Source organism: Moschus berezovskii, chromosome 7 (genome assembly GCF_049115385.1).
Source record: "Moschus berezovskii isolate FMDL1 chromosome 7, NW_MosBer_1.0, whole genome shotgun sequence".
Taxonomy (NCBI): Eukaryota; Metazoa; Chordata; class Mammalia; order Artiodactyla; family Moschidae; genus Moschus; species Moschus berezovskii.
The window spans coordinates 90,720,398-90,742,715 of NC_142466.1; the positions used below are offsets into that span (position 1 = coordinate 90,720,398).

Sequence of the window (22,318 nt, forward strand, 5' to 3'; positions counted from 1 at the left end):
TTTTTAATTAAACATAATATATATGGCTCTTAGTATGTACCAGGTGCTTGTTCTAAGTAATTAACAAATATTAAGTCCTCGAACAACCATAGTAGATATTGTCATTCTGGCCCAAATCACACAGCTAATAAGCGGCAGAGCAAAGGTTTACACCCATTCTGGGTCCAGAATCCACGCTCTGAACTATTATTAACCAAGTTGTTTTTTGATGCAGTGTACATCAAAAGCTTTAAGCTTTTGCAGGTCCCTGACCTAGAAATGCCTTTTAAAAGAATTTAACCTAAGGAAATAAGCAGCACCACCCAGGAAGAATTTACATATGAGAATATTCATGTAGCGGTAAAACAGTAAAAAGTTGGAAACTAACTACGCGTGCAACAATGGGGAGAGAATGATCACTTAAGTCATGGCAATTCTACAGAGAAGTTTCTGGAGAATTCCTCCGACTACACTGCCTCTCAATGTACCCCCAGCTGCACGTAAGACCCAAAAGTGGAGGAAAAGAAAGCAGTGGTGGATATTATGCTACACACTGGCACCAGGCCCCATACTAAGGTGCAATCACGCACTTTGGTCTCTTTTAATCCAAACACCACGCACTTACTAGTCCAGTTTTATGGATGAACAAAGTGAGAGCCAGGAGGCAGATAAAGGATCTAAAATGGTAGAGCTCATTTTAGAATGCACATTGCTGACTGCCCTTTCTGTACCAACTTGCTATTTCAATATGAAGGGGCCTTCTCTACTAAATCATTTTAGCACTCTGCCTTGATCACTCTCCAGAGAGTTTCAGTGTGTGAATTTCTCCCTTCAGAAGTCAAATTATCTGGCCTCTTTAAAAATTTACCATTATGCTTGTATGGAATTATGCTGCAGGGACCAAAAATAGCAGAGACTGAGAGATGATCATCTGCTATCAAAAACTGGTATTTACCTAATTAAGAGAAAGTTATCTTAAATGTATAAAAATTAATTTATTGAATCCTAAAGGAAAGCAATCCTGAATATTCATTGCAAGGACTGATGCTGAAGTTACAGGACTTTGGCCACCTGATGTGAAGAGCTGGCTCATTAGAAAAGACCCTGATGCGGGGAAAGATTGAAGGCAGGAAAAGAAGGGGATGGCAGAGAGTGAGATTGTTAGGTGGTGTCACCGACTCAGTGGACATGAGTTTGAGCAAGCTCTGGGAGACAGTGACGGAGGCCAGGCGTGCTGCACTGTATGGGGTCGCAAAGAGTCAGACACGACTGAGTGACTGGACAACGATAACGATGAACTTATTGAAAGCTGGGTGCCAAATGCCATCTGAAGCACGTCCCATGTATTATCCCACTTAATTCTCATTATAATTGTTAAGGTGAAAATTCTCTTATTCCCGTATTTATGGAAGAGAAGTAGTGAATTGTCCATGTGGTAAATGAAAACTGGACAGTGGTCAACAACAGAGAAAGAAAGCAAGAATCTACAGGGCATGGGTCTCAGAGGCTGGTTGCTCACACTGCACAGCCCTGGAAGACATGGCAGCTCTCACGAGGAACAGGCACGCCCTCCAGTTTCATCCAGAGCCAAGCCTCAGAGCTTGATTGCCAAGCCTGCCCTCTTCACGCTCACATATCTTGAGCTGCTTGGCCAATGCCACCTGAGCTCCAACGGGTCAGCAGGAAGGGCACACAACTCAGGGTAAACCACGGAGGGGCAGGCAGACGCGGCAAAGCCTACAAACTGCTCTTTGAGGGCAGTGGTATGCAGGAGTTTGGATGAGAAGACCAGTCCCTTGACTTTGTACTTTGAAAACTCATATCCTAGCACATATCAAAGCTAAGTTCTTGGGGAACTGGACAGCACCCCTTAACAGGACAGGTTCCTACATCCTAGACATAACCTCTGCATGATGATGTGGGCAATTAGGTTTTTTTAGGATTCTGCCCTGCAAGAGACCAAGAGGGAAGGCAGGTAATTAGTTGTGGATGGCGTCCTTGGTTATACACTGGGATATGAAGTGCTCCAGCACTGGTCCTGCCTTTACTTAGCACTTTAATCTGGACCTTGGCAGGTAAAATGAAGGGGCTACAGTGTGTGACCCACGAGACTCCACGGGTCTGACTTACATGTGTCTTTTCCTTAGCAGTTTTCAGAAGGGTCAAACCTTTACATGCCTGAGCTGGTTAGTGGGTGTCTGTAGAATGAGTTCTTATCAGAAGCCCCCTCACTTGCTTACTGTCTTATCCTGAAGAAGATATTACAGACTAAACAATTCTTAAGTCGAAGTCCTTCCACCAATATCTCAGAATGGAACTGTACCTGGGGACAGTGCCTTCGGTAAAGGAGTTAAAATGAGGCCATTAAGACAGACCCTAATCCAACCTGATTCCTATGACAAGAAATGGAGGACAGACAGAGGGACACCAGGGATTGGAGGGCACAGAGAGGCATCAGAAGAGAGGAACAGAAACCAACCCAGCTAACAACACCCTGATCTTGGGATTTCTAACCTCTAGAACTGTAACAAAATAAATTTCTGTTAAGCCACCCAGACCACATCCTAGCAAACTAATACTGCAGAGGGTTATATCCACTTCACACTTTAACCACAGCTTACCATGATTCAGAATGATGAGTAAAAAACTCAAAAGGCTCTTTGGTTAATACTTTTAATTATATGATTATAATTATACAACTTCCATTATTCAACATTTTGTATAAAACCAGTTACAATACACAAATGTGACAATATGTATCAAACTACATAGATATGCAAAGTTTACAGGCCATTATGAAGCTTTATCTTAAAAATACCTTCAGGAAAATAAACATTCATTCAACCAGTTCTCTCAGCTTTATAAAATATGATTAGAAATATACATTTTACTTAAAAAAAATCAAGACAATAATTGATCAAATATTGATTAATCAGTTACATTTTAAAACTTTTCATAATCTATACATGAGTGCAGGTTAGATAAAAGTCTGCAAATCATTGATATAAAACTACAGTAAAATATAATCAGATGAACATATCTGCTGACAGTTAATTCTACTGGGCAATTAAGGAGGTAATTTCCTACACAGTATAGGTGAACTGTCCAGTCGATTAAACACATCTGTAGCATTTCCACTTAGGGACATGGAGAATACTCAGATTTAAGAGAAAAGGAAAGAGCAGCAGCTAGCCTCACAGGACAGTTTCGGGGGAGAAAACTATTACAGAATTAAAATAGATTTAAAGTTGCTTCTGCTTTCCAAAATGCAATTACTAGTTTAAAAAATGTATGAAGAGAAGCAGCAATGCTACTTTCTGACAAACATCAAAGGAGTGCAATGCTCATTTGTCAAGCAAAGGAAAGGCTCCCAGAGCTCTTTGCATAACGCGGCCCAGGACGCCTGATAGTCCGAACAGCTCACCGAAGCATCTCACACTCCAAGGGCAGACACATCGCCTCATGAGAACACTTGGGAACTCTTTTAGATCTTGCCTGGGCCCAAGAGGTAGAAATCACCCCTATGAGAGGTGGAAGAGGGCAGGGAAGCAAGTGGGTGGGGGACAGGCTAAGAGAATCAAGTTTAGAACAGAAAAATTCTGGAGACCAGAAGAGCAGTGTGCCACTTAGATGCAGCTACATTTTGACAAGTAAGGCTACTTGTTTTACTGAGGCACTGCTCAGGATCCATCCCTCATTCACAGGTTAGAGGGATTTCTAGTTTTTCTTTAGGATTACAAAATGGAAGTCTGTTCACACATCTAGGTACCCAGTTTGGCAGACACTCTTCTTTTGGACTGTCCCTGACTGTTGATGATTTGAGTCCCCAGAAAGCTTCAAGGGCACCTAAAAATACTCATTTCTAGTTTTTATCCCAGTGGAAACTCTCCTGCTGTATTTTCAAAGTTGTTTAAGGCTCTCAAGTTAAAGAAATCTCTCCATATCTGACATGCCCTATTTCATATTCCATACCAAGATCTTATACAACAAATTAAAAACGAGATTCTGAGAAGATTCTTGAGTGTACTGAAGTTTCAGTTGGGGACAGGAGGAAGAGTCTTTTATTCACAGCAGGAAGAACTTTCTATCAGTCAGACCCAGAGACTTCCTAGATTCTCAATATCCCCTTAACAACGTTCTAGACAAGCCATCTGAAGCACTATCCCAAGTTGTGTGTTCCAAGGAATGTTTCTTAACAAATCACTAGTTTGCTATGACTACTTTCAGTGAGCCTGTCAAAAACAAGGATTTTTAGAAAGAACCACAGTGATAGCAACTCTAGCTGGAAAACTTGAGCAGCCACGCAAAAAGGCAATTCGTAAAACAAAAAGTACACTGAAGCCCAAATTTTTCACTCTTGGCCAAAACAAAAGATGGCTTATTCACTGTGAGGGAGACAGCATTTACTTGCTCTGACCAGCAAGAATGGTTCAGATGGAAGTTTGATTTTCATAATTGCTGGGATCGGTTATGTAGGAAATGGCCTTCAAAGGTATAAAGGGAAGAAGAGTTGCCCTGAGAATTCAGTGTTTTATACCTGGGCACGGTTTGAATATTTAGTATCTCCCAGAACAACACGGCAAACAAAAGTTTTCTTTTCCCACTCAAAGCTTCATCAAGAGCTGTCTTCCCTCAGGTAAGTGGGTCTTTGTATTTATGAACTTTCAGGGATAGAAAACCACCATTTTTCTGAGGTCTGGTCCTGATGTTTAGAAGATGGCATGGCCCTACTGCATGGTGCCCAATGAGGAGGAGCTGCTTGTTTGATCAAAACAATGGCATCTTCCATCTCCCCTCAAAACTAGGCAAACTTATAATTTACTCCAAGACAGTAGATACCATAAGAGATCCACAGTCTTCTAATTACTTTTTACATTAAACAGACTTTAATCTGCTTATTCCAATCACTCATTATTCTTTGTAACTATATTAACAAGGCAGCTTTTTAAAAATGGAATTGCCTACTGACCTGAGGCATTCACCTTGTAAAGAATGTGAAGGCATTTTGCCTTTCAATATATCTCCTCATTCTCGAAACTAGGATAGCCAAACACTGGTTAACAATAACTAAATCATTCACTTATGGAAGTAACCAAGGTGATTATAAATATTCTTTTATTTGGGGCCCTGTTTCTTTTTAGCAGCAAATACACTGTTTTGTGATTGCTTTATAGACTGTTGTGTTTCTGTGGAATTGAGGGGAGAAGGCACTCTGCAAAGGGTTGTTAGTTGTATTCCCTAACCAAAGGCAACAGTGAGTTTCTTATTTACAAATAAGGAAATCTAGATGCAAATAACCATGACTGAAACCAAAAGGCCTGAGGCCATTAACATAACAACAACAAAAATTCACAATGCTACAGAGAAAGACCTTAACAAAGTAACTTTTTTAAAAAGTCATCATTATTTGGGATCACTGTTTGCAGGGGAAACACCAACAGTGTGTGGGGTTTTCCTGCGTGGAAATATGATTTTAATTTGTATGACTGGGTAACCAAATAGCGGGCAGCCTTGACATTCTTCAGACTCAAAGTGACACAAAAAAGAATGACTTACAACAATTTTACAACTCTGAAGTTAGTCTCTCTTCCTGAGTCTTCTAAAGCTACTACTAACATTCTCTTGATAGGTTTAGGTTACCAAAGTACCACTTTGTATTACAACATGCAACGGTCTTTAAATGTGGTTTTCACAGATTCTTGTTAATAAAGCACTCTTTGGTGGAAGACAAGCAGCTTGGGTACTTAACAGAGTTAACATTACAACAGTATTACAAATATTAAAGTGAAGATGATTAAACCAAATAGTATCAAATCACAGAAAGTACCATTTCAGTAATGCTTGTTTTACCTTTATAAATTTTGACACAGGGTGAACAGCAAATAAATAAGTAAAAAACCTCCATCAGATCTTCAATTCTTCTGAAGGCCAGCAGCTAAAATGATTGCCATCACAGGGACACACGTGCACCACACAGACTAGTCAGCTCTCCTGATAACAGAGGGCTTGATATTTACACCTGAGACTAATTTACAACAGCTTTTTGTGTTCAAGACATTTCGATAGGAGAGTTGGGCCCTCTTCAAGTCATTCACTTGCACCCAAGCTCATGTAGTTATTTAAATTCCAGTGGACATTTTCTTCATTGAATGAACTTGTTAGGTGGAAAGCAGCTAAGGCTTTTGCAATTTTTTTTTTTTCCCAAATAAATTGCTAAAGTCCTGTTGTAGTTTTCTGTTCCTAGAGTCTTCCTTCAGTTCGGGTCACAGGTTTTTACTTAACGCAAGACTGTTTTAGTCCTTGAAATGGAGGGACTACAGGGGAAAAAAAAAAGGATTTTACCATGAAGGCTTTTAAGTGTCCCATACGTAGTTATCAAAGACAAGGAAGGCAATATAATAAAAATACTGACATGCTAAAAAGTATACACTTGTATAATTCTTTAATGACAGATACTTTGGAAAAGACAGTACAATATCAACCATAAAGTAAAGACAAACAGGAGAGAAAAGGCAGAGCAGAAAAAGTTTCAGTTCTGCAAAAAATTAAAAAACAATAAACAACAATAAAAAAAGAAGGGAGGGCAAAAGCAGCCGAGCAATGAGAGTACCATAATGCCATTAAGGGCATTTGTTGCAAAGCATTCCTTTTCCTTCTTTCTCTCTGAGGAATCAGGCTGTGGGAAAAGTGGGAAAGAACGAAAAGATAAAGAAGTGTTACTTGATTATTTCCAAAGGTAGAATCTGGTTACAGAAAAAGCCGGGGCACTGCAAGCCGTTTCCAGTTTAGCCGAGTGCAGCTGGCACCCCACACCTGCTCCCGCCTTGCTCCACACCACCTCACAGCTGCAAGGGGACAGCCGCCGACCCTTTTCTGTAACTGATCTACGTTGATCTTCACCCTACCTCCCTTCTTTCCTTCCCCAAGAGATCACTGTAACTTTCAACTAAACAGCCACTTTTAGAGGACAACTGAAGCAAAAGAAAAGAGAGAAACCAATTCCCATCTGGAGGTGACCCTCACTTAGATGATGATGAGGTTCTATCAGAGCAGCTCATCTGAATCAATCACTTAGTTTTCCGAGACCCCAAGAGAGTACTGAGTATAAAGGTCCAGGTCAGTTTGGGAAGCCAAGTGGGAAGATATCTGAAATTTCAAAGGAAGATTAATAATTTAAAAGAACAGAGGTAACCAGCAGGAAAAAATATTTAGATTCAACATTCTGGGGCTCCTACAGTGATACAGTTTTTAAAGATAATGGCAGTAACAAAAATTAAAGCCCAGAGGTGATGGAATAGACACCGAGATCTGAGACTCTTAAGGACAAGAAGCACTGAAAGGTATGATGATGGCAAACTTCACAAATGAGAAGATGTAAAAGCTCAAGTCTGAAATGCAGCTACTCCCAACTGAAAGGCCTGTGAAGAGACTCATGGCTTCAGAGGCTGAGGAAAGAGTCTGAGTATTTATCTTCCTCCAAAATATAATGAGGAACAAAAAACAAGCAGAAAGTGATGGTTCCCAATGATGCAACTTAGAAAAAAAGGCACCTGTACATGACAATTTCTTAGAAAACAAATTTAGTTATGATTTCTTTTAAAGAGGAAATGAGGAAAAGACAGACCCAAAGAAACAACATGAGCTTACAGAAACATGCACTCAGTGGGTGAGCTGTGTAAAGACATGAACCAAACTGAATGACATCAAATGAGGTGGCGAAAGGTTCTCAATCAGAGGCTTGATGATGAAATGTTTGAGACTCATTCTAAAAGAACTTTTCAGACAGTCCGCACAGGAACACTGAAAAACAGGCCAATTCTATTTAGCTAGTTCTTCAGTGGATTTAGCAATTATTAAAAGAGAGATATTAAAATTGGTTTCTAGCTCTAACAGGAAGTGGGGGGTATAGAAGTCCATTAATTTACTTCTCTGGACTTAAGAAACGGGATGAGGAAGGTGCCACACAGACTCCCTTCAGCACCCCATCTGCCACCAGACACTCCAGTGTTTCCATGCTGAACTGTCATGGTTGTGCCAGAGCAGAGCTTAACACTCATGATTTAAGTTTAGATGTGGCTAGTGTTCAATGGATACATGGGAGAATAATCACCTGCCATGAGAGACACATGGTGGCAATTCTTCCCAACAACAAATATTTATGTCAACATTCATAATGATTTTTTCAGTCTCCAAATAACTACTTTTTTAGCGTGATTGTGCAAAAGTTCTTCAAAGAGTTACAGCCTCTCGATAAACTGTCAAAAATCAAAAGAGCCAAATCAACAGAAAGTGACTTTGGGTGAGGTGCTCATCCTGGAAGCCTCTAAGAGTAGAACAGAACACAGAAATGAAAGGTCAAGTTCTGTGGCACAATAGAGATGATGACACACAGACAACATCATCAACCTGCAAGAGAGAGGACCTCGAAAATAGGAGAAACAGCAGACTGTCAGCCCTGGTGCCTTGAAAGTATTTATTAATGGACACGGAAATGGGGTACTATTTTGTATGTGTGTATATGTGTGTACTGCTGTTCCAAGAAAAGATTTCTATCCAATACTTTAAAATTAGTTAACCATCTTAGCTCACATTATTTTGTCCTGAATCAGTTATCCTCCAACCAAAAATGAGTACTATCCTATAGGATAAAAATACAGGCTACAGTTTGGGTGCCTGACACCCATTATTTCCTAGAAGCAGGAGTGGGACTGTACATATGCATTTGCCTTTCTCTTGTGAGCTGTAAGTGGTCGCAGTTAAGGTGATGTCAAAACGGGCCAAAGTCAGGAAAGAGGCAAAGGAGATCTGGCATGGAGGGAGGGCGTGGTTAAAAGCACTATGAAACCCAACTGACTCCTGTTGTTTTACTTCTGTGCCCCTCCAAATCTCTGAAAGTCCATTTCAGAATTTAAAAGAAGTCTTTTTGGTTTTTAGCACTATCCCAATTGCCTGAAAACTGCTTTGGGCCATTTCAATACTCAGTCAAACTATTCAGTCTGAGCTCTACTTTAAAGTCCTCAAAGCAACAAGTCCAGGGACCTCAGGCAGATGCTCACCACAATCAGGAACCACCTCTGCTGAAAAGCACAAGTTTAGATCACTAGACAAGACCTAGATGGAAAAACTGGCATACGGCCACACCCTAAGAGGAGTGTGGTATGACCCGGCATGTGCAGTCCTGGCTTCGGGACTCTAGTCATCTCATCTGAAACCTGGAGAGCACCATCCAGGAAAGCAGAAAGCAGAATTAAATGTGCAAAACACACTTGGCTGTGATGGAAGTCTGAAAAGAATATGTCCGTTCAAAATATGTCTAACTATCAACAGCAGCAGGTCTTTTACTTTAATTTTTAATAATTTACATAAAAGTGTCAAAGTTAAAAAACTCCCATTTCCCCTCATTTACTGTAGAAAAGTTAGAAAAAAAGAAAATGATTAAAAAAAAAAAAAAGACTCTCCAACTGTTCTACCAACCAGAACTGGTATTATAAGCATATTTTCCCTTTATCTTGGAGAAGAAAATAGCTACCCACTCCAGTATTCTTTTCTGGAGAATTCCATGGACAAAGGAACCTGGCGGGCTACAGTCTACGGGGTCCCAAAGAGTCAGACACAACTGAGTGACTAACACACACACACGCACACACATAAATATTGAGGCTTATAAATATTTATATACCTATGCACTTTTATACATATATAAAACACATTTTATATTTATAAAATTAAAGCAATATTTCATAAGTTTTATGTGTAGCCCTTTTCACTTATTGCTCCATAAGCAGTTAACCCAGGCCATTAACTTTTCTTTGAAAACATGACTCTCAATTCATTTGGCAGAATTCATCAATCATTTCCTATTTCTTACTGTTATAAAAAAATTCTGGTATTATAATGTACCTAAACTCTTGACTTTTTTGTCAGCATTTCTCTAATATTCTCAGTGGAAAGTGTATTTGATACCTTCCCTAATGAAAAGTTTTAAACCCTAAAATCATGAATCAATGCCCAATTCTCAAATACTTGTTTGGAGGCACTATCACATTCTTAGCTAAATAAAAGTTTGTAGTAAAAACTGTACAAAAGAATCCACAAAGAGAAACAGTGGCAGAACTGAACAATTCCTTAAAACAGCAAAACACACAGAGCTCTTAGACTGTTAGCGAGTCCTCAGGACACAGGGTGCCATGGGGCTGCACCAGAAACCGCCTCAGCACTGAAGGTCATGGCAGGCCCAAAGCCTCAAAGGTCTGAGAGCAGAGAAGTTAAAAAATAGCAAGGAAAACTGTGAAGAACATTCTAAAGTCTGGTGCAGATTATCTTAGATCGCTTGTGATCTCTGTAAGACAATACTGTCGTGCCTCATGGGTCGCCAGCTCTAGGCAAAGATACATAAACACAAAAAAGGTGCCTGCCTATCCATCCTGAGATGATGGGAAGTGGGCAATCTGCTCTCTCCTAAAAGGGGATCTGATTTTGGAATATGTTAAAAATGAAATGTCTTGAATCATGATAAACATCCAAAAACAATGGTTGAGTGATGGATTTGGTCACAGAACATGTCCATTTTCTTGTCAGAGTGTATACTAATAAAGGAAGTGCAAGATGCTAGGCCAGAAAGTGAAACAGCTACCCCTCTGCAGGTTGACTGTGACCAAGAGGGCAGCCACTAGGTAAAGAAGGTTCCCAAACTCTCAAGAGTTCTCATTTTTCCACCTCTATGTGCAACTAATTCTCCAACAATTATGATGAATCTGATATACAGACAGAAAGATGTCATCCAAGTCTTGACAGAGAGCTTTGGAAGTTCTCAATTTAAGAACTCAGAAGTACACAACATTCTCAACTTCCCCGTATTATGACCCAGAGACCACATTTCCAATGTTAAGAATGACCTCTGAAAAACAAAACAAAACCCTAAATTAAAATGGTCCAGATTTTCTCAGATGATGAACAAGTCAAACATTTTTGATTAATTTCCAATCACTGGGACTTTGTTTTCTCCTGTCTTCATTTCTATTTCCAGAAGATTAAACTGGAAAGCCAATATTGGAAACACTTCAGAAGAGTAGGGTTCTTTTCTCACCTTTTAAAACTGCTTTTTCTTGAAGCAGATCTGGTGGTTCTTTTAGTAATGCCTGCACTGCCAGAAATGTTAGGTTCAGATGTTTTACAGCTCTGAACACTGGACTGAAGAATTACTCTGAAAATAGTTGGAAAAAAATAACATTATATTCACTGAAACAATTTGCAAATACTTGACAGAGGAGGGCATTTTTGCACTTTAGTGCAAATTACTTTCTTGAGAACTGATAGAATTTTCCATAAACACATTTGTCAAAAAAAAAATCTGAAACACACTCTTACATCAAGGTCTTTTGAAATAAAGCATCTCATTTCCCTATGAAGGTTTACACAAAGATAACCAGAAAACTTTGCTTTTGGAAAATTAATCACCCGGCATGTCAAGCAATTCCCACACCAAAGAAATCAATCAGAAAGACAAATTTTTGTGCCCCAAAGTAAAATCAGATTCTCAGAATTCTAGTCACGAAACAAGAAATCATTTTAAATCATTTTAAAACCCTAATTCTAAAGACTATGAACATAAATATATACATAGTATTCACTCTTCAAAGATGGAAGAACAAGCAACAGAACTCAAGTCAACTTGAATCAAACTCAAGTCAATTTCATGTTTTTTATAACATTTCAAATTTTAAAAAGATGTTCAAAGCAATTTTTAAAATCTGGATTACAACTACCTACTAAGTCATCAACTACCATTAAAATGAAATTGTTTTAATTTTGTGAAACTTTATTTAAATAGACTCTAGACATCTCAAGGAACTGATACCTATAGGAGTAGACTTCCCAGGAGGCAAATGAACAAATCAGAAAGAACCCCTCAGAAAAAGCCCCCATGGAATACCTGCTCAAAAGTAGAGGGTGTTTTAAACTTCCCCATTGAACTGTCATAGGGACAACAGCAGAAAACACCAAAAGATTTTCCAAGCAATTGTTTTCTTCAAGAGATAATGACTAAAACACTGAATTTCATACATACACATTTATACATAGTCAACTTTTATTTATCTGTGAGAGAAAACACTATAAAAAGTTTTATCCTCTCATATCCAAATATACAGGTGAGACAGCCAACAACAACTTAATGAGAACCCAGCTCCTGGATAACAAGAAACCTTTACAGCTAACGTGCAGTCAGTCCTACCTCCTATGCCTGTGTCAACACCACATTAGTTAACAACCAAAGCCAGGTCCTTAACATGTAGAAATTCTTATAATTCTAGTATTACTCAAACCATAGAATAATTAGCATTTAGTAAAATGCTAACTTCTCGTCGCTGAAAAAACAATGGGGTTGTATTGCACTAAAGCAGAAGTCTGGAGGTCAGTGGTTTTCAAGCCATTTGGGGAAGAGGAAGGGAGAGCTGAGGGTGGGGGACTGCTAGCCAAGCTGTTTCTCTTTAAATGAGAAACATTTCTGAAAGCCTTATGAATGAGGCCTTCAATATCACTGAGGGAAACTGATCCTGGATAAACGAGTCAATGCTTGGTTCAGGATTTCTAATAGAGTTTTATCACCCTATATGTTGACTGTTTCAACAAATCAGAAAATGTATATACTGACATAGTTACATGATCAAAAAGGGCACCAACCATTCTGGCATATAAATTCTATCATTGAAAACAAGGAGTTATTTTTAAATTCTTCCTCATTTTATAAAGTGAGGAGAAGATATTTAGTTGCCTCTGCTAAGGCTGTGAATCTAGAACTTTTCACAGAGAAAAACAAAACAACAATGGAAACAAACAGCAACAATCCCATTGCTGTTACTGAAGCCCAGGCCCAGCACTTCATGCTGCCACTGCTGTCCTGAAGCTTCTCGCCCACTTAACAGGGCTCATGGTTTTTATCTCCAGTTTTTATAAACGGAGAAAATGAGACTCCTGTTGGCTTTTCTGAAATATCACATCTACTTTTTAAATAATCTGAGGCTACTTACGGTCAAAAGTATCAACTATTACACTGCAAAATCAGAAAAAAAAAAAAACAAGAGCCAATACACTGCCTGTTGAGGCAATTTACCTCCTGATATTTTAAATTAACTATTACGCCTAAATATTATTCAAACAAGAAATTACTGCTAACTCATATTTTAAGCTGATAGGAAACATCTTTTTAAAATTATTTACTTCTCTATAAAATTAGTGCGAACAGTGCATGTGAAGTCATATTCAGTTCAGTTCAGTCGCTCAGTCGTGTCCGACTCTCTGCGACCCCATGAAGTAATATTAGTAGCTGATAATTTATGTGCAATTTTGAAAATAAGAGCATAACAGAAATTTGGAATGCATTAATCTCATCAATAAGATTCAGGTCACCAGTTATTTGCATTAAAAACAGACTAGTTATTTCATCTATAGGTTATATATCAATAAAGTGGGAAGAAAACACAGCAACTAAACTTAGATATTACTTATCTTACAAATAACACCCTAAAGTGGCTTAAGCTAGCCAACAAGGTTGAAGTATTTACTCTGCCATGGAGATGCGCGAACTCAGTACCTCCCACCTTGCACACCAGGCCGACCGCACAGCTTTGCAGGACAACATTCAGCACATGTCATTTCTCCTTTCCATCTTTTCCTGACAGAACCTTCAGTCCTACTTTCTCTCTCTTGTCCATACTAGAATTCCTTTTCTTCCCTGCAATATCTTTTGAGGACCAGTATTTTCAGATTTTGGATAACAAAATATCTGCAACTTGAGGCAAAGCAAAAAAAAAAATGGAAAAGCCAGGTCTCTAATCAATCAAGTCATAAAGTGCTCTGAAAGAAATGTTCATTCCAAGAAGAGGATCCATCATGCAACCATGCACTATTTACACTGGCTGCCCACCAGTGATACAAAAAGAGGCTTCAAAATGATGGGCTGAGGCCCTGCAGCATGCAGAGAGCCTCTTCCCACTGTCTACGAGGTCCTTTGCAGCATGTGAAGTGCCATTACAGACGAGCTCTCCAGGCATGCCAGGCAATAACCTATCAGGCGATACTACACCATCAGCAATAGAGGCGAACGTCAACAGCAGTGCCCTGGAGTAGTTACCTCAAAAGATAATCACAAGGTTTATACCTGTTTACATCACTGTTACTGTTGAAACCTTTCGCTTTCCATAAATTGAAAACTAATCAGAGCAGGCTAAAGTAAATACTCTGATTTGGGTCTGGAAACACAGTGGCAAATGTCAGTAGTAACAAAAAATGTTATGTCCTGGCACAGAATACCAAAAAGAGCCTGATAGAGACCATTTTTAAACATACCTTGCAAAAAGTAATATAAGCATGAAATGCCTAAATATTATTAGCAATGACTCCACCTGTTCTAATGGCCAATCAGAGTAGTTTGAGAAGAATAAATCTATGCAGTGCATGATGTTCCTGACTCAGAATGTGTGAAATCTAAGATCAATAAGAGAAGTAAAGGAACAAAACAAAACATTGTAAAGGGATAATTCATATCAGAAATACTGCATATGTAATAATAAGCTTGGGCTTCCCAGGTGGTGCTAGTGGTAAAGAACCTGCCTGCCAATGCAGCAGATCTAAGAGAAGTGGCTTCAATCCCTGGGTTGGGAAGATCCCCTGGAGGAGGAAATGGCAACCCCAAGTCCCATGGACAGAGGAGCCTGGCACGCTATAGTCCACAGGGTCACAAAGAATCAGACACGACTGAAATGACATAGCAAGCAAGCAAGCAAACAGTTAAGTCTATACCAATAAGATATTTTTTAAATATCATAAATAGGAACATGTTAAGCAGATTTTCCTTAAATTTGAAAAGAAAAGCATCTGCTAGATTCTTAATCTTTTCTAGCCATTTGAAGACATTCAATAAAAGCACAAAGAACTGGAAGTTGGTTGCAATGGAATTATACTTTGGAGGAGATCCTAGAAGGCATGTATTCCTTTATAACTCCCAAGTCCAAGTCAGAACAGGACAAGAAATTCTTAAAATTTGAGCTAAAGGAAAAATTTGGCGAAAAAAGAATGCAGCCCGGATGTAAGAGGGTAGCGGGGAACCACAGTTTCACAGGACACATCCTCCTCCTCTGTGCTCTTGCTCTTAACTGCATGATGTTCTCCAGTAAGCTTCTTGCCACACTCTTCTGCAGAAAAGGAGTCTCTTCACTGAGGTATTCATTTAATGACAAAGAGTATCAGGATAAAACAGATTGTGCCTCGACTAATCGAATAAAAACATTCTGATTACTTGTGGGAAAGGAGGAAAGTGGGAGCACAAGGAGCACAGTAATTGTCATATGGAAACACACAGACAAGAGACTCCAGTCTTCTCTGCTTTCCTACTTTCATTCAGCACCAAGTGCGGAAAACTAAACTTAACTGTATGCCCTCAAGAGGAGGAAGGGAAACAAGGTAGAGGAGAAAATTTTGCTTACTTCAGACAGAAGACTGGGCCTGCTGAGAGAGCACTGTGTACAATGGCAGAATCAGAGGTGAAAAAGGATGCAATGCTCATGAGACCTCACGGCTGCAAAATCATACCTTTCCTAACAGCAGAAAAACAGTGGGAAAATTGGAAAGACTATATTAAAGATATCTACTCAAGAAAACCAGAGGAAAGTTGTATAGACAACTGATTGAAAGAAAAACCATCCCAATGATCCCAAACTATGTGTTTTTGATAGGAAAAAGAAACTACTTCATCGTCATCATAAATGGCTATTTGAAAAAAATCTGTTAAGAGTAAGTGCATTTTAGAAACAAAGTGTGTTATTTTTAAAGTCCCTTGTATGAAACTAACAGTGAAGACTTCCTTCCCTATCACCAACCCAGGAAGTGCAAAGATTCAGAATAAGAACCTTGGAAAAAAGGCAAATCAAACAAAGCTAGAAGAGCTGATAGTGAGAAAAACATGCATCATGAGAAAAACACTGGACACCAGAGGTGAGCACTAGTAGAGAAATGGAATGGGACACTTACACAGCAGCTATCTGTCAAAGGTCCTGATGGCTACTGTGTTCTTAAACCATCGAGACAGAATAGCAGGATGGGGAGAATGTAGTCACAAACAATCCACCAGATGACAATACTACACAGTGCAGAGGTCAGCACAGCTAGGGAACATCTGGAAAGGGGCAAAGGGGAAAGAACAGATGTTCAAACTGAGAAGCCAATAAATAAACAAATAAAGCCACGTGTGAATTTCAGATACCCTGTGACGCAAAGGGGCAGGAAACAGGGATCAAACTTTGCTGTTTTTATGTTGGGGGAAAAAGCTGTCTTCAGTTTTAAACAAATTTGATATTTGGTAAAAAAAGATTAGACCCAATCTCTAGTTGGATAACTACCCCATGTTAATTTAATTTGTATGATACAGAAATTAGAGTCACAGCTATATGATTGAAATTCTTTAAAAAGCACAATAACCACACAGAAAACCAAATCACAGACAAAAATGAGGCAAAACCAACCAAAAAAACAAAAAACAAAACCACTGAACTGATAATTAACAACAGTCTCATAGGAGGCACAATTAATTATAAGTGAACACAACACAGCATGTGTCTGCATGTATATAGATGCATGTTTATGCATGTTTATAGATTTTAATTTGTTCCTTTAGTAAAACTCATGGCAAGAGAATTATTTTCCAGTGATGAGGCATACCTACCTACATTGTTAAGGGGGTTCTAAGGGATTATTCAAGGACAACTATATCTGTATTTTTACCTGCTCCCATAGGATGCACTTCCATTCTTCATGCATCATTTTCCTTTACCCCTAGCAAACCTAGCAGAAATCATCAGCACAGTGCAGAAAGATAGGTAGCATAGATGAAGTTATAAAATCTACCGAATCAATTCTGGCAGAGACAATAAGAGATCTGCCATTCCATTTTGGGTATCACTTGAAGATCATGGTGCTACATCATTGCCTGTCTTCATGGTAGTCGGGATCAGAGAAGCTCTCTGACAAAATCACTAATTTCATAATTTCTAATACTTTAATTCTCCCCCAATATTGACTGTTTGTGAAACAGAAATCAATGACTGGATGTACTATATAACTTTCTTCTAAGAATCATCAGTACTTGTCTGTTTTTTCACTCACTTTTCCTCTTACAAGTATTTTCATTCAGCTAAGTATCAACAGTGAAGCAAAGTAACATGTCCACATTGACACACGGCAGACACATTTCAGATTTTTAACCCAAGCTTCTGCTCAGGAGACTTTTACTTCTAAAAGGGGACTTTTAACTTCTAAAACAACACAAAGACTTTGGAAGGAAAAAATCTCCAGTTGACCTTTTCTGCGGCCAAAGGAACTACAAAGAAGAGCAAAGAAGAGACGATTGTAACAGCCAAGAGGTCAAAAAAAGCAGAGAAAATAAGGAAGGAGAAGAATGGAAAATCTACTGTGACTAATCTTAAATCCTCCAGGGCCTTTACACATAATTAAGAGTTTAGAATTTCAGCATTTTGCTTTTTCCTTTAAAAGTGTGACTTTAAAGCTTATTAATTGTGTGCATGGGGAGAGGACAGTTTGGGGACTATTCTATTGTTTTGGGGATTACAAATACAATTAAAGGGAATCAGCAGTGAAAGCTGAGGGCTGGGGTTCCATCACTGGTCAGGGAATTAAGATCCCACAAGCCAAAAAGCATGGCCAAAAAAAAAAAAAAGACTGTTTAACATAGGCCAAGAGTGCTTCACAAGGGGCCAGTGCTTTTTATACCTTTTGGGATAAGGTGGGGTGTAACTAAGCAAATGGATAGCATAAGGCTGGAATTTTCTCCATGGGTTGTTGCTAGTTACTATCATTCAGCCATCCATCAAGTTTCATCTCAGGGAACTGCACATACCAAGATAAATACCACAGCATCTCGTGTCATCTTCTGGTTTCCAACAATATTTCCAACTTTAGTCTAACATTCGTTGTTTTCTTTTATGTTACCACAAACCTCTGATCTATGGAAGAGACTTTCAGTTTCATTTTTTTTAGAAAGGAGCATTGAATGATTTGTACTCTTATAAAACATATTCACAAGGTAGCAGACAGTTACTAAAGGAAATTTCCTTTAAGCACTATCAAACTCAAGAACCTTTGACTAAGCAGAATTCTCATCCCCTGACTCGCAACTTGACTTCTGAACAGAAGGCAACAAGCTATTGAGAAATAAACTGATGCTGCAGATTTTTTAAAACAGAACAAAAAACCTGGACATAACTAAAAGCAACCCCATAAAATCATCCATTTTATAGGGCTTGTGATTCCAAGTGTGGCCCCTGGACCAGCAGCATCTTTGACACCTGGGAGTTGCCAGAAAAGAAATGTAGAATCAGATGGCATCCCAGACCCACTGGCCATTATCTGCACTTTTAACAAGCTGCTCAGGAGACTCAAACGCACACTGAGGTTTGAACAGCACTGCTCTAGGGCACTAGCTATTTCGTCCTGTATAAAACTGGCTTCAGAATGATTATTTGGAGGGACTATACTATTTTTAAATAAAAAGATGTAAAGTAATTTGCCTCCAATAAAAAATAAATAAATAAATAAATAAGAAGAACCATTAAGACCTTAAATGAAGACACGAAATTAAAACAAAATGGCATTTGGAATTTAAAAAATTATTTAAAATGCACCATTCTTACAGCATTCTAGTTGACTGCATGCACAACAGCAAAGAGAATGCTTAATTAATGCCTCTAATCAATACTGATGCCTTTCATTCACATGGCACTTTACTATGGAAAACTCATTCCTTCCCTTTGGGTCTTTTAAGAATCTCCCAAGGCAGTGGCCCATGATGATACACCCTTTAAGTAGAACTGAACTTTGGAATTTAAGATTATGACAAGATACTAGTGAAGGACCACTTTTAATTAAAGAGGCCTGTTCTTCAGACTTCGGGACACAGTGAATGGAGAGAGTGGGAAAAATTGAGAAGACTACATTGAAACATATACATGACCTTGTGTAAAATAGACGGCTAATGGAAATTTGCTGTATAACACAGGGAGCTCAACCCGATGCTCTGTGATGACCTAGAAGGGTAGGTTGGAGGGGGCAGCTGGTGGGAGAAGAGGGAAGGGATATATGTATACTTATGGCTGATTCATGTTGTTATATGGTAGAAACCAATACAACATTGTAAAGCAATTTTCCTCCAATTCGAAATACATTTTTTTCCCTTCTAGCTCAGACAGTAAAGAATCTGCCTGCAATGCAGGAGACCTGGGTTCAATCCCTGGGTCAGGAAGATCCTCTGGAAAAGGGAACGGCAATCCACTCCAGAATTCTTGCCTGGAGAATCCTATGGACAGGGGAGCCTGGCGGGCTACAGTCCGTGGGGTCACAAAGAGTCAGACACGACTGAGCGACTAACACTACTCCTCCTCCTACTACTGTGTCATAGTTTCTTACCATATTACAAGATGCTTACTGAATAATAAGATAACCTGTCTCCATCACCAAAAAGGCAGGGCAGGGGGTGCTGCAGAATTTGGTACCCATTCCACGATGAAAGGTACTAGAAGGAAGGAATCCAATGGCATAGGTGGGAGCATCTACTAAAGAATATCTTGGGAAAAAAGTACAATGGCCAAATTTTTTATTTTACCATCTTTCTAACAATCCTGGAAGTTCCTAGAGATTGAACCTCAACTAACACTTATACGAGGAACTATAAGAGGACACACACAGATAACCTAATAACTATAAAACTTGATATCTCCACTTTAAATCTCCTTCTGTGACTTGAAAAGAATTCCTCCAACAAAAAGTTCATATAAAAATATAGCTTAATCAACTCATTGTTGACTTAAAATAACATGACATTAAGCCACCATGCCACCACTAATTAAATAAAAACAAATTATGTGCAATATGGTAGTAAATTTAAATAAGTCTACAATTTTAACAACTACAGACAAATCTACAGTCATTCTATAGTTTACATCTGCTGTCACTCTCTTGAGGATGTAAAATGGTTATGAGAAATGAATACTGTATACCATATTAGTAAACAAAGAAATCAGCTATTGTAGCCACCAGCCAAAGGTGAGCTGGTAAGCTCTGAAGGAACTCAGAAAGGAGAAAAATACCTGCCATCTAGCAGTCATTAGACTGCAGCCACTCCCCATGGTGAGCCCTGAGGAGACTGGGATATGAAAACACAGAATACTGGACCCAAACAGCTGAGGTGCTGATCAAAGGAATGATTTCAGTGAGCCAAGACTCCTGCATCTTCCCATACATCTTCCCATAAATTCCTTCACTTGAGATATCTAGCTTTCTTTTATTAATGGTGATCTTTCGACATTTAGACTACCTGCCCTTTGCTGCAAACTCCTATATATCCGGGTGCCTCCCTGCACACCCCCATCACCTCCTCAGAGCAGTTCTCTCAGGGTTACTTGAAATGCTCCCTCCTAGGTTTTGAAGTTCTAAAAATTTTTAGTTTACACTTATTATCCATAGAGAAATAGTTTTCTGAATAGTGCTTTCCTATCTATACAAGCTAGAGAGGTTACAACAGAGGACAGAGATACCTAACAGTTTCTTAGACAACACCCTTAGATTGTAAATAAAGTAGATACTCATTTCAAGGTGGCATAATGGTCATGGAGAAAATGTATAGAAAAAAATGCTCATGAAGGAAGGACCTTATACACAAATTAAATAACAACAACCACACGAAGGAAATCAGACTCACGTGAGAGGAACAGCGTTTGTTTTTGACTGTCTTCTGCTTTTCAGGGCCCGAAGTCTATCACCTTGTGTCACTCCATTGATTTCGTCATCATCACTGTACTGTATAAGTAGAGAAACACTGAGCTAATGACTTAAACCTGTACTTATTAATGCAGTGAAGCACAGCAGCTATATTTATCCATACAGATCATACACAGACACGTACAAATATATTCATACTTCAGCTTTCTGATGAACTCTAAAATATCTTGCTGCTTTCAAAATGAAGCTAAAGGACATATTTCAGAACACCTGAAAGCTGACTTTCACAAAGGACCGAATAGCACTCTTATTATAAAACATTTTGACAGTGAAGAGGCATAATGGGTTTTCAGTATTGAAAACACTTTCTTTAAATTTTGCAATCTACTTACCACTACAAAACATATTTAGTATTGCTACCCCCTAAACTCTTGGTTCTTTAAGGTTCCCCATTTGCGAACAAGTGGTCTTCTAAATCAGCTATCAGGAAATGGGAAAAAATGGGGAGGGGGGTCTCACTAGGTCCATACAAAGAGTTTACTTTACATACCTCTCTTTATCCCAGTGCCTTGTGAGTCAACAAAACATATAAACTTTAGTTTTATGGACGCATAACTTTGTTTTAACTATCTTGACTAAAAAGTTCCTAGACAGGGCAATAAGTATAAAAAATATGTGACGATAATCCTCAGAATGTGCTTTATTTATCTACAATTTTCTCCACGCCCTAAAAACTTCTCAACAGCACTTAAAGCAACGACAACAGCGCGATGGGGGTGGTTCGATTACCAGTTCAGGTTCTTGCTTGTCTTGATTCTCAACGCCATTGATTGAAATGTCATCCACAGCCAAAAGGAGTTTTGAGACAGCCGCTCTGTGTTTTCCATTCTCCTGACCCCTCAACTTTTGACGAAAATAGTCACCTTCTATCCAGAGGCTTGCCTGTTTCCTACAGCATTTAAGTAACAATATCAAAATACAGCCTTCCAGAAAGAAACATACCAACAACTTTCTCCTACTGCTGTTACCAGGGACTAAGAAAATTTCTAATTCCCATCACCTTCCAGACCCATGAATTCCTGAGGAATTACTGATAGCGCAGTTTGTAAAGAATTCGTCTGCAATGCAGGAGACCCCAGTTCGATTCCTGGGTTGGGAAGATCCACTGGAGATGGGACAGGCTACCCACTCTAGAATTCATGGGCTTCCCGTGTGGCTCAGCTGGTAAAGAATCCACCTGCAATGCGGAAGACCTGAGTTCGATCCCTGGGTTGGGAAGATCCCTTGGAGAACAGAAGGGCTACCCACTCCAGTATTCTGGCCTGGAGAATTCCATGGCTTGTACAGTCCATGTGGTCACAAAGAGTCGGACACGACTGAGTGACTTTCACTTTCGCTTCCATCCACTTACATCATCAAAAATTGTTGCTGTGGTCCAATCACTGAGCCAGGTCTGCAGATTCTGACCCAAGCAATGGTCTCGGTTGCTGTCATCCTGTAATGCTTCATGATGTAGCAGGCTATCAAGGTGCCTGTTCGTCCAAGGCCAGCTTAG

The 22,318-nt window shown here is 39.1% G+C and overlaps 1 protein-coding gene across 12 annotated transcripts in view; it reads right to left on the minus strand.

The window, feature by feature from the left end:
- Window positions 1-22,318, minus strand: part of CDC14B (cell division cycle 14B) — a 141,667-nt gene that overhangs the window by 5,508 nt on the left and 113,841 nt on the right. For 4 of the 12 annotated variants that reach the window (XM_088838121.1, XM_088838120.1, XM_088838117.1 and 1 more), the window contains exons 10-12: window positions 22,175-22,313; window positions 21,553-21,712; window positions 20,744-20,841 (exon numbers count right to left, since the gene is read on the minus strand). In XM_088838121.1, the coding sequence (XP_088694247.1) occupies window positions 20,744-20,841; window positions 21,553-21,712; window positions 22,175-22,313 (397 nt within the window). Of the gene's footprint in view, window positions 1-5,519; window positions 6,294-6,404; window positions 6,656-11,065; window positions 11,183-16,005; window positions 16,151-20,743; window positions 20,842-21,552; window positions 21,713-22,174; window positions 22,314-22,318 lie in introns of those variants that run through there. The other 8 variants (XM_088838114.1, XM_088838118.1, XM_088838115.1 and 5 more) reach the window with 4 other exon arrangements.